General features: G+C 36.5%; 1 protein-coding gene across 6 annotated transcripts in view; it reads left to right on the top strand.

Moving 5' to 3' along the window:
• PDE1A (phosphodiesterase 1A) overlaps positions 1 to 12,863 on the top strand; it is a 179,370-nt gene that overhangs the window by 143,929 nt on the left and 22,578 nt on the right. For all 6 annotated transcript variants that reach the window (XM_048309070.1, XM_048309071.1, XM_048309069.1 and 3 more), the window contains 4 exons: positions 2,361 to 2,486; positions 8,386 to 8,487; positions 8,607 to 8,727; positions 12,581 to 12,662. In XM_048309070.1, coding sequence (XP_048165027.1) covers positions 2,361 to 2,486; positions 8,386 to 8,487; positions 8,607 to 8,727; positions 12,581 to 12,662 — 431 coding nt within the window. The remainder of the gene's footprint in view (positions 1 to 2,360; positions 2,487 to 8,385; positions 8,488 to 8,606; positions 8,728 to 12,580; positions 12,663 to 12,863) is intronic.

Genomic DNA, 12,863 nt, shown 5'->3' on the forward strand with positions numbered 1-12,863 from the left:
GCTCCATAATGTCTGAAATAATTCCGTTTTGGGGCTGATATAGCAAGAGAAAGTTCAAAAAGATCCAGAACATGCAGAGGATGGACTTGAAACCCCCTCACCCCTCTGCTCACTTAAATTCTGATACTACTGACTCAAAAACTTCTTCCACTGTATCCCCATAAAAATGCCTTGTCACTTACAGCAATGTGCTTACATTTTGTTTCACTTTTTGTATTAAATTTAGAGGGTCTTGGTGCAGAGGGAGAAACTTTCAAGTACGGCTTTAGAAATACCTAGCACGAGCCCTTTCCCAGCATGTTTTGAAAGCAGATACAAAAAGGAAATCCAGAAAGGAGTCCAGTTTGAAAGTTAGGCTAACTGCATTCTCCTGCAGGTGTAGCATATCACTCTAGCTGCTGGTCCCGTAGAAGAGCATATACTTCTCTCCCTTAAAATATTTTCAGCTTATCAAAGGAAAATCCCTGACCAATCTATTACTGAGTGAAAAATGGTACATTTGATACTTAACCTAGTACAAACAACCTTAGTTTTATCTTACACTAAGCTATACTTTGTTTTTAGTATCCTCAGATGAGGAGTTAGCTTTAGCTGCTCTTTAAAAAAACAATCAGCATAGCACTGGCATATTCTAACAAAACAGCTCAGTGCTAGAAATATTATTACTTTGAACAGAATTGTCCTCACACTCACCTATATGGATAAATTCCCCAATGGTTCAATGGTTACATTTAAATTTAATCTATAACATAGTTGTTCTCCAAGATGTGGCCTTCAATAATGAAAAAATGCTAGATTTGCAGCTGAAATAAGGACACAATTCTTTTCTTCCTCAGCATAGTCTGGCTAAAAATAAACTTCAGTTTGTAGTTCCAAGTTTATATTAGTTTTCTATTTTTGTCCTTAATATTTTGCTCTGAAGTATTGCAAGAGTGGAAAACTAATTAAGCTGATAGTTTTAAATTTTACTCAGGCATATTTGCAAACAGGTATTTGTTATGTGATGTAGCTCATTCTTCTCTCCTCATGTAACTTGGCCCTGATGTGCCATCCCAGACTGTGATTCCAAGCTTCTTTTGCCTGAGGAAAACTGATGGAATGAATGGCTGCCAAAATCATAGGAAATCTTAGCACTGCTTAAGCCTAGTCATAAGTAGCTATGTTGATCAAAGTGTGCTTCATAAACATATGTGATTGTCATAACAGATTTTCCCATGATTTTAGTTAGATTATGGTTGTAAACATATTGATTATTTAGGGTGGTTATGGTTCGTTCCTCTAACATTCCCAATCCTATTTAAATTATTTAGGTTCCTTGGTACCATACATGACAATATGTACTGTTGCTCAACAGAGCAAGGGGTTGAATTTAGTTTATTTATGTCAGAGTAAGCTGCACTGCTAAATCAACACACCTTTCTTCTAGTACAGACTTGTCAGTGGACCAAATTGAAATATTCAGGAATAGTTTTGTCAGAACAGAATTGTAGCAGAGAGGGGACTCCTGGGGTTGCCTAGCAGGTCAGATCAGGTCTTGAGGAAACAAATTCCCCAAGAATTAATGGTGTTTGAAGCTAAGTATGATAAATCCATGCCACATCAAAATTTGTGAATATCTCAGTGTAATTTTGGAATTGTACATTAGTCTTTGATTAGGAAGGAAAGGATACTGTTAAGTGTGCTAACATTATGTTATGGGTCTTTCTTTAGTAAGCACTTGAGTGCAATCAAATTGCAGCTTAGCATCTCTACCATCCCATTGTAATGAGGCTCAAGGTTTCTGTGTTTTTCTGAGAAAAGATGGTGGCTGTTTAAAACATATGAAATGGAAACTTTTTAATACTTTATTATTTACAGCATCTTCTGATAATGAGTAGCATGGGCCAAAGCACTTCCCTCAGAGCAGGGGGAGTAACTTCTTAATACCCATGCTATGTGTGGAGCCCTGCTGTTGGTGAACATATTGCATTTTAAATGGTTGTATTATGTTAGTGTACTCTTGTAACCTAATTAGAGCATGTCTGATGCTCTATTATCCTATCTACAGTCAAAAAGCTCAAATATCTCACAGATTTTTGCCACAGTTAGGTCATATCAATAAAACATCACACATTTGAAAATATGACTTTCCCACAAACAGTGGGAAATTTGGCATAATGATAATTTTTTATGCATTTAAGATGGAAAATTTATCAGTATTTGTTACAATAGGGACAAATGCACATAGTTTGATATATCTGTATCTATCTCTATATATGTATCTATAGTCAATATTTCTCATGGAGAATGCATATTCCTACCTTTCTCAGAGTCATCATTGGAACACTTTTACAAAATCTGCCTTTTGTCCTCCACACTAGGTCAGATGTTGCTATACTGTACAATGATCGTTCTGTTCTTGAAAATCATCATGTAAGTGCTGCTTATAGACTCATGCAGGAAGAAGAGATGAACATCCTTGCAAATCTAAACAAAGATGACTGGAGGTAAGACTTGCTGTGACATTCAGAAATACTCCCAGTATTTAAAAATAATAAAAACCACCAGGCCTTCCCTGTGGAGTCTATTTTAAGATTTCAAATTACAGGAAGTTGACACTGGAAACAGTAGTGGATATTAGAGCCTAGGGAAGGCTGCTGTGTTGTTAAGTACTGTTTGGGAGACTCCATATAATTTTCCAAGTGAGGTTGTTCATTTATGAAGCACAGTGCTGGAGCGTGTGGACAATGCCTCAGATGAGATAGCCCTTTAGGAAAACCACAATGCTGCCTGAGCTAGGTTGCCTTTGTCCAACATAACCAGTGGGTTGAAAACACAATGAAGGGTCACACTCTGCTGCCAGCTTGAGCTCTACTGCCCCTGGGATTTCAGCAGAGTCACGTCTTGGTTAAGCATTAGAAAATGAATTGTCTGGACAGTCCAAAAATAATAAAGGCCCAGAAGCACTACAGAAATTTCTTTTTCTTCTTAATTTTAGTGTAATACCTGAAGAAAATTTGGACAGCTGAAAGCAATTGATATATCACAAATAATAAGACCCGTAAGGCTAAAATTCAGGTGTTGGATTAAGACTCTCTCCATTATTAAAAAGGAAATGTTATCTTTGTATATTGTTGATGGATACATGTTGCATTTAAAATTTGAGTTTTCTGTGTGTTTCTGTAAACATAGATATTATTCAGCGACCTTAAAAAACCACTTGCAGACAAGTGGACTGTGAAGTTCAGAGAGATATGTTCTGCTTCCAGGAAAGTCTCCCACTGTGAATGATGGTACCAGGAGTAACAAAGCTAAACACTGCTTTACTTGTATTTTCACAAAACTATACATTTATGAAGGAATATGTGAATACCAGATCAAATTTTGCTGTGGTGTATATTTACAGGTGAAGGACTGTTTTATGTGCTAGATTATAAGATTTTACTTATTTACATAGTGAGAACACCCCTAAATAAAGCATTTATTCAATGTATGTCTGCTGGCCCTTCCAGGTTTCATTTAATTATTATTCTGTACATGTTTTAAAAAAATATTAAAAACATTTATAATTTTTTTATTTAATACAAAATGAGAGAGGAAGCATACACTTTTTAGTTCTCTTAAAATAATTCTTTTCAGAGGATACTCATTTGGATTTAGTTATCAGAAGGTTTGTGTTGTACATTTAGTTCTATAGAAATTTCACCAGAAGTAAGTAGGAAACTTCATTGATAACTGCCTACACACCTAGATTTTCAATGCCAACATGAGCCAGCCGTGCTTCTCTTGAAACTATTTGGGGCCTGATAGTTTTGGGGCTGATAGGCCTCTGTGACCCTATTTTTGCTTGTCCTAACTATTGAGCATGGAGAAAATGATTGTGCCCGTACAATGCCATCAGAAAGTCATATTCATATTCATAATTTTAGAGGGAAAAGTATTTTCAAATCTTCAGACATGTTGCCTTGAGTACATTTTTTTTGAAGTGGAGTTGTTTCATATTTCATCCTACCAGAGAATGCTTCCAAGTAGAAAGGGGCAGATGAATTTCAGTTCAGGAGTGTTCCACAGATGGCTTGAAAACACTTACGTGTGTCCCCAGTCCTGGCTTCTTCATTACTGGAGACCACCATAAATCAGTATAGTTTAGGAATACCTGCAGCAAGATACAGTGGCTCCAGCTGATAGAAATCTGGCTGCCAGCTAGTACAGTTTATCCCAGTCATTCCCTTTCGTTATGGCACTGAGGAAAAGAGTAATACAATGAAAACCAAATATTTGCCAATGGAAAGAGGAGCCTGTCGTTTCCAGGTTGTGATGTTCGTATGTACTGCTCTGGTGGACTGCAAACAAAATAAAGGGGGGAATGTGATAGGCTCTCTTCACATTTCTGAAGCACACACTTCTCTGCCTAGATTTTTTGGGCAGGTCTTCCCACAGTTCTTTGTCCAGTTCAGTTGTGGACTGTTTTCTCTAACTTTTGTTGCATTTTATTTCTCTGTGGTTTTTGAACCTGTGATAAATTACCACGTTCTTTTGGAACTTGCTCAATCACATGCTGGCTCTGTTTTCACTTCCTTTTCAATCTCTTCTCAGTGTAACCCAATTATGTTTTCCTAGAAGATGTTTAGTTTTGCAAATTTTGTTTGTATAGAGTGGCTACACAGATTCTAGTATATGCAGCCAGTTTGAAGCTGGTGAGATTTGGCAACAAGAGAAAAGTAGAATTTATCATCTCTTTTTGGGCATATTCAGTACAATGTAGAAGAAATTTATGAATGGACTAATAGGCTCAAGAGTCTAAACTAGGACATTCAGTTCCATGTTTTTTTATTAGCTCAGCAATTGTAGTCTGTACTTTGAAGCCAGCAGTAAATTCCAAAGTGCTGGTCTGTGCCAACCTGCACAACCTGTTTCAATGTGATAGTTCAATTTAGAGGGTCAGTCATGGAAATTACAGTTTCCTGGTCTTCATTCCTAATATCCAGAAATTCCTGTTACCCTGTCATTTCATTGGTGCAATGATGGATCTGGTAGCCACTTACCAGAAGCTCTTATTTGAGTGAGTTTCTTGGATCTATACTGAAACTCATGCTGGTAAACTAACAGTTTTGAAGGTTGCACTGAATCAAGTTGGCAGTACATTGAAATGATAATCTGTTCAACTTTTAATATACTTCCTGGCACTGATTCATTTCTTTACTTCTGTCGTATCTATTTTCTTTAGTTGCAGAAATTTCATTTTTCAAAAATTTAACACTGCTGACTATTAAAACTGAGGTTCTGCTAATTCTAGCAAGATGAAGCAACGTGACTGAAATTACTTTATGGTATTCCATTTTCTCTTCTACATGTTAACATTAGGAAGATAAATGTGCTAATAAACTTCCAGCTTCAATTAAGTCTAAAACTTAGGCTTCTGGTCTGAGCTGGGGAACACTGCCAGCGTTCTGAGGATGATGTCCTTTGTGGATAATGCATGCAACATTCATAGTAATTTTTCAGTCTTTTCTCAGCTCTGAAAATACATTCTGGTCTTTGATATTATCTTGTTTCTCTCACTTAGTGCTCTTAAATAACTAAAGAGGGATCCTCATTTGTCCCCTTTTCTCCTTTGCTTTACCAGATTTCCAGTGTTCCAGCACCCCATGTGTAATATTGTTATAGGTGGTGGGGCAGTATTAATGTCTCAAACCATCCCAGTCATAAGGCATACAGTGATATATTGCCTGATTATAAAAAAAAGATGAACAAACCAGCATGTATTCTATGTAATGCATAATGAACAACATTCTTTCACAAAGTCCCTTGGGATTCTTCTGGCTGAGGATTCCTATAATTTGAAGACGAGGCTTATGTCTTCAGTTCCCACCTTGCTTTTGCTCATCTTAATCTCTTCCTGAATTTTTTGATTAGTTTCCAGCTGACTAAATGTCTTTGTCATTGACAAATCCAGGTAAATCTGGTTTCTATTTATTGGTTAACTACTTTTCAGAGAAATTCACGTTGCCACTCCTTGTCTCTTTATTACAGCATTGTTCATGTAATTTTTTCACATAGTCTTGCATCTGTGTTGTTTTACAGTATCCTATCCATAGGACTTATGGCTATGAGGAGGGTTAAGAAAGGATGCCAGCACAGAACATGACAGTTTACTTAAGTGGAGATGGTAGACTCAAACTCAGTAATCTTCTGGTTTTGGGCCTGAAAGATTGCCATATGCTGTACGTGAATTCTGTTACCACTTCCCTTCATAGCAGGACAACATCTATGTGTCTTTTTGCCATGGCAGCAGGTATCTGTATTATCCTGATGTTTGTAGTTGTGGACTGCTTAATGAAGATTGGGAGGGATTTCTGTCCAGGAGTTACCTAAGAGACCAGCTGAGGTCTCCTACAATATGGAAGTTGAGACAGTCTTTTTTCCCTGGGAAGCAATTTGGTAATGGGATCAGTCCAAGAGTAACCTTCTGTGCAATGACAGCAGATGAAGTATTTCTAGCTCTCGTAGAGCTTTATCTACCATTTCCCCATCAGATCTCAATTTTCTATCCCTCTAATTATGGTGGATACAGGCGCAGGTAGTTAACAACTGCAGGAAACTCTCTTTTGCTGTAAAGCAGATTTTTAGTGGCCTGAAATCTTCAGAAGTGTGTGACAGCACAGTGCTAGACTATTTGATCCTTATTCAGGTGTTGGAGGTAAGAATTAGGGTTTTTTCTGCTGCCGTGACGATATGAATAAACTGAAAGTGTGGTTTTGCTTCTCTGTGTGTGTGTCTTGTGTAGAAGGGGTGAGATGTCTTGTGAGTAGGGGTGAACTTATTTCTGATTACTCTAAAAAGTTCAGACATTGAAAGTTCCTAAGAAAATCTCCTGTACAAAAGAGAAGTGATAATTATCTCAGTCTTAAAAACAACAGGGTCTAACAATGCAGATCCCTCATTTTTCTTGTAGTGTTAGCTGGTTTTTTTCTTTTGTTTTGCTTTTATTTTTTTAATGGGTTTGACTGTTTTTGAAGGGTACACTTTCAAAGCAATGTGGAGGAGGAACAGTTGGGATGCAAAATAATTAGTATCTTATTATGAGATCAGATAAGGTAAGGCATTTTCTAAACACAAGTTGCTATGGCTGCATATTATTGAGTAGAAGTGAGAGCATCGAGTCTTTATCCAGTTACATTAAAGCAAATTGGGAATAAATACATAAAAATCAGTGACAAATATCTGCTTAAATATGTAATTAATTGGGATCAAAAGCAGTCTTGATAGTCTTAATAACAAAGTATTCTAACAGCCCTAAAGAAAACTGCAAATTACCTTTTTAAAGTATAGTCCTTTGAAAGAACCTGCATGTTTTTTGATTTACCTAAATCAAACGTATGAGTACAATATGAAAGATCAGTGAGAATGACTAAAGTAGGATTTTACTGTTGTATTTGATACTTGGACATCCTTAAGATTGGGGGTGTGCTCCTGAAGGTAATATGGTACCTGATGAAAGGTTTAATGAGGTGAATTGTTCCCCATATATGTATAAGCAGGACTTGTCCTCCTAGGCCATTTAAAAAACATGTAAATAAAGACCCACTGGACTCCTACACGGCCTATATCCTTCTACATCAAGGAGATAGAATTTTCTAAGTCAGTAATTATTGTTGACAAAATTAATTTAATTTCATATTCACAACCAGAATTAATACACTTTTTACATGATTCATGTTTTATTAGTTTCATATTGATTTAATAGAAAGCTGATGGACAAGCCAACATCTCTGACCATAATACCAAGACAGAGATGAAATATTAATCCCAAACTTGTTCTGATTCATAAAATAGATATTACAATATTTTTGGAATGAAAGATTGTTTGTCATAATGATCTTATATTGATATAATGTTAGTATTTCAGATGCAATACCTCTTGCTCTTCTGAGTGTTTCCTCTCACTCTCCTGAGTGTTTCCACAGCCTTCTTCCTAGGTTTAGTGTTACGCACACTCTTCACTAATATGAGGGCAGTAATAATGTGCCCTGTTGTATGGTGGTAAGCCCAGAGAACAACTTGTTTTTTGAATACTCTACCGCTGGAAAAAATAAGGAATTACTTATAATGGGTGAGAGAACTGCATGTAATATTAGTTTATGCACTAGGAAATAGGATTTACAAAACAGTGTGACTCTGAAATAATGATTGCAGAGTACATTTTCTGAGGTACACTGCTTTCACAGAATCCCTTTAGGATACAATGTTCAAGTTGTTAATAATTTATTTAAATGCTTTTTAAAACATAATAAAACCCATGATGTTGTTTTGAAAGTTATAAATTAACAAATACTGCTTAAACAAATGTACCATACCTAGAATAAATGAATTTTAATCAGTCGTTTTGCTTTTAATTATTCTTAGGGAGTTGCGTAGCTTGGTCATTGAGATGGTCTTGTCTACAGATATGTCGGGTCATTTTCAACAAATTAAAACAATGCGACACACTCTACAGCAGGCACAGGGGTAGGTTATTTTCCATTCTGTTCATTATCTGTAGTCTTTCAATAAGCTCATATTCAAGAAAAGAATTTAAATAGTTGCTTTTGTTTTGAGATAATTGGAGCATGTCCTTGAATTGACAGGGTAGACAAAGCCAAAGCCATGTCTTTGATTCTACATGCAGCAGACATAAGCCATCCAGCAAAATCCTGGGAACTGCACTACCGGTGGACCATGGCCCTGATGGAAGAATTTTTTCGACAGGTGCCATTTTTAAAATCCTTTAATAAATCTAATTCAAGAAGCAATGGTTACACGATTAAATATTTTCTTAAGTCTACCAGCAGGGTTGCTGTTGGTTGTGATTGACAAGCATAGTCAGGAGTATATATTCTTTGTTCTTCATACATATCGCTGACATTATTTCAACTTTTATGTGTGTGAATAAGACAAAGTGGTTATAGCTCTCTATCTGTTTCAGCTGATACCAAGATTCTGAGTGTTGTAGTGGGTTTTTTCCTTCCAATTATAATATAACTTGTCAAGCTGTTTTCATTCTGTAGACAGAGATTTATATATGCTTTGAATTATAAAGAAGCACCAGAAGGGTAGGATGAGAGAAAATAGGAAGAATACATGTTCAGCAAAGAAGGCAAAAATTTGTCTCCATTCCACATTTCAGAAAGCCCTTCTATTTCTTTTCCTTGCTGGTATTTGCCATGCATATGCCACATAGATCTGAAGGTGTTGCTTTCATAACAGCCTGATCCAAAGCCATAGGTTAGACAGTACCATCCTGTTAATGCTGTGACCATATATCCTAAACCAAAAATGAAGACACACCTTTGTGAAAGTCTTTTTATTTCTGTGCAGTACTGAATTCCAAGGAAAACCCCAGTAGGTGTTGGTGTCACTGCTGCCATTTTTTGACTCACCTGAGCAGGTGAAGCAAAAAACATTTCTCCGGAGAGAAAATACTCTCTCTGTAATCAATATTTGCAACCATGCACATTGACAGCATAACAGTTACTGAAGTACAATTCATAATCAAAATCCAGCTTAGGTATGACAATTTCTAGAGTTATGCACAGATTTTAAAAAGGGCTAATACAGATCAGGGAACAGTGTATGTCTTGCTCACCTTGATTGTCTTGTTTTTCTATATGTTGACATTTTCAAATCAGATTGGTCACACTGGATAAAGGGACCAGAGAACAAAACAAGGGCTATGTTAAACCATGAGGTTCTTAGACCCATCTGCCCTGTAAGGTTCCTGCTCAGTTCCTGGAGATTCTTCATAAGAATTCTCGGTAGGGAGCATCAGGGCATCCTTGATTCTGGGCTTTGCAATGGAGAGGCAGACTGGAGAGATGGTGCCTTTATCTAAATAATGAATGGACTGAGTTTTGTGGAAATTATGGGTAGTCATGAGTTTGTATCTGCTTCTGTCAATGGAAATTTTGAGGATTTTGAACTTGAGAGCAAAAAGGAGGAGCAGATTACCCAAGAAAAAAGGTCATAAAATGACCAACTGTAATATCATTTTAGACACAGAGAGGCAGACTAGACAGGGTGCATGGGACAGTGAGGCAATGTGTCCAGCCAAGTGAAGGTAGCATTAGCAGTAAACAGTACCACACTGGTCACTGAATGCATAGGACCAGCTAATGTTTTAGTTGTTCCTTTATCCATTCACTAGAAGAAGTGACTGGATCCCAAGGAAGCTGCTCAAAAACTCGAGAAGGCATTTAACAATAGAACAAGTAAAAACATATATATATGTGTGCAATGCAGCAGTATAAAACGTGAAAGCTTCCAGGCTGCAGAGGAGTGCATCAGAAACAGAATTCTTTCCATGTACTGCTAAGGACAGTGTGTGTGGAGTAGCTCCAGCACTTTTAAAGTGTGGTGAAGTAGCAGCACATATGCACTGAGCAGTGCAGACACAGAAGGTCTCCTACTTCCTAGATGCACTGGCTTGTTGTGCATCCTCTGGTCTGTTGCTTTGAGCCTGTGTGATAGAGATCTCCGGGATTTCCAAATATGTGCCAGCCAAGATGATGTACTCCAAATGTATATAAACCCCTTTAATTCCTCCTCTTCTTTTCTTTAAAGATAGTAATTCAACTACTTCTAGTATGTTACAGGAAAAGCAATAGATTCTGAAACACCTGATACAAATCCAATGCTTTCACAGGCAGCTTTCAAAGTAGTGAGCACCAGCAAAAAAATGGACATTCACTTCGACAAAGTCTTTGTTAACTACAGCTAATGGTTAAAATATGACCTAGTGTTAACTTCAGGAAAAAAAGCCAAACCACACTTTAAGTTTAAAAGCAACAACTACAGAATATTGTAATACCAAAGAAAATCTGAGTTGCTTGTTTAAAATAGAAATACAGCCACCCATCTCAAATCCTTAAAAGTAAAGAAATACATAGTTCAAGTCACTCAAAGAAGTATCACAGCACCTATAACACTCTACTCTCAGTCTGAATAGATCCAAAGACACTAAAATAGTTAAAAGTGAGCTGAGGGCCTGCAAAAAGAATTTTTTTTTCTGTTTTGTTCTGTATCTTGTTTTTAAATTTCATTAAATTCTAATGACTGGTTTAAATAGCAGTGCTGTGTCCATTATTACTATTTACAGTAGTCTTAGACTTAAGTGACACTTAATTAATTAATATGCAATAATAAATTAATTAATATTACATTGATTGCAAAGCAATTCATAATTGCCATAAAGAGCTACTTGAAAACAAATAGAAATTCAAACTCATCCATTAAGTAGTGTGGAATTCTCTCTTTTTTCATACCTAATGAAGAGAAGATTGCAACATTTATGTTACTTTAGAAATCCTGTATTAAACTATGCTGAAATATTTAGAACTAGCCCAATTTATATGATATTACAATCTGGCTCCTGTGTTTACATGGAGATGCCACTCCCACTGCTCCTAGTAGCAAGTGTTCATGTTCGTCTTCCATACTCTGAGTTCAAATTATTAACACTTGCATATAAAATTTAATGGCCATGGTGATAAAGCTCTCCACTTGCACATGAAATGTAATCTGCGAGCTGCATCTGTTCCTGTGGCTGGATTGGTTTTACTGCTTTTGTGGTTCTACACCTTTCCCAAATATACTCCAATGATACATGATAAAAAAACTAAGGAAGGTCGATACTACCCTCTTCATCCATCAGTTTCTGTTTTCCCAGTTCTCCTTGGGAAAATGGTATGTTCATGTAGTGCTCTCCACTGAGTGATCATGTAACAGCACTGTCCATGACAAATATATAGGTTTATTTGGCTTGCAAAAGACTAGGTTTTCCTGTATCTATAATGTCAGTGTGTCTGGCAGCCAGATTTGTCCAGGAACACAAATTATAACCTCCTTTGAAAGATGTCTTTTCAGCGTTTTTTTGTTCCACTAGACTTTCTTTTTGAGGTTTTGCAAATCAGTTGGTCTACCATGCTGAAAATGGAGATACACCCTCCTGTCTGTTAAGACTGTTGCAACAAAAAAGATTCTTCTAATCTGCTAACTGTTGAAAAAATTTCAGAGCTAGGTTGTACAAATCGTCCTTGTAATGAAACTGAATTTCTATTTTTTGTGGCTTCAGCAGCAGAGAGTAATGCCTTCTAGTGAGAATAAGCTCAAGTCAATTCATACACTTGACCTGAGTAAATCCATTGAAGGATTTTTATGTGCTGGATGAACCAATGTAATAGAAGGAAACACTCAGCATTTGGCATACTATTACAAACATGTCTAAGTGTCTCTAGTCCCATTACATCTGGGATCAGCAGAACTAAATTGTGAATAGTGAAGGACTTAATATATTTTAAATCTCATTGGCAGATGCTTTGCTGTTGAGGAGAACTTGATTGCAGTAGGTTTCTTTACATAAAAATTGCCAAAACTAAGTTAGAATTTAGCCTCTTACTTTTAGTCAAAATTTGAAGATTTGAAGATTTGTCTGTCATGTTTTTGTTTAGGAATATAAATTAATAAAGTGTTACGTTGAATAAATACTAAGAATATTCAGATTTCTTTTTTCCCTCTGTCCCTCTATCAAATATATGCTTATAATATTAAACATTGTTGTTTGCAGGGAGACAAGGAGGCTGCTTTAGGTCTTCAATTTTCCCCTCTTTGTGACCGCAAGTCCACTTTGGTAGCTCAGTCTCAAATAGGTAATGACAAGCTGTGTTTTGCTTTTTCTTGTCTGTGTAGGAGCGTGTAAATTCACAAGGACATTTCATATACCCATTTGGAATTTTAAATGCTCAAAATTCCATTATATGGAAAGTGTTTCTGTGCACCTATCTATTCACCAAGCTCATGTGCTTTTACAGCAGAATGGTGCTGATCTCAAAAGAATGTGATGTAATTTC

The sequence above is a fragment of the Corvus hawaiiensis genome, chromosome 7 (assembly GCF_020740725.1).
Source record: "Corvus hawaiiensis isolate bCorHaw1 chromosome 7, bCorHaw1.pri.cur, whole genome shotgun sequence".
Lineage (NCBI taxonomy): Eukaryota > Metazoa > Chordata > Aves > Passeriformes > Corvidae > Corvus > Corvus hawaiiensis.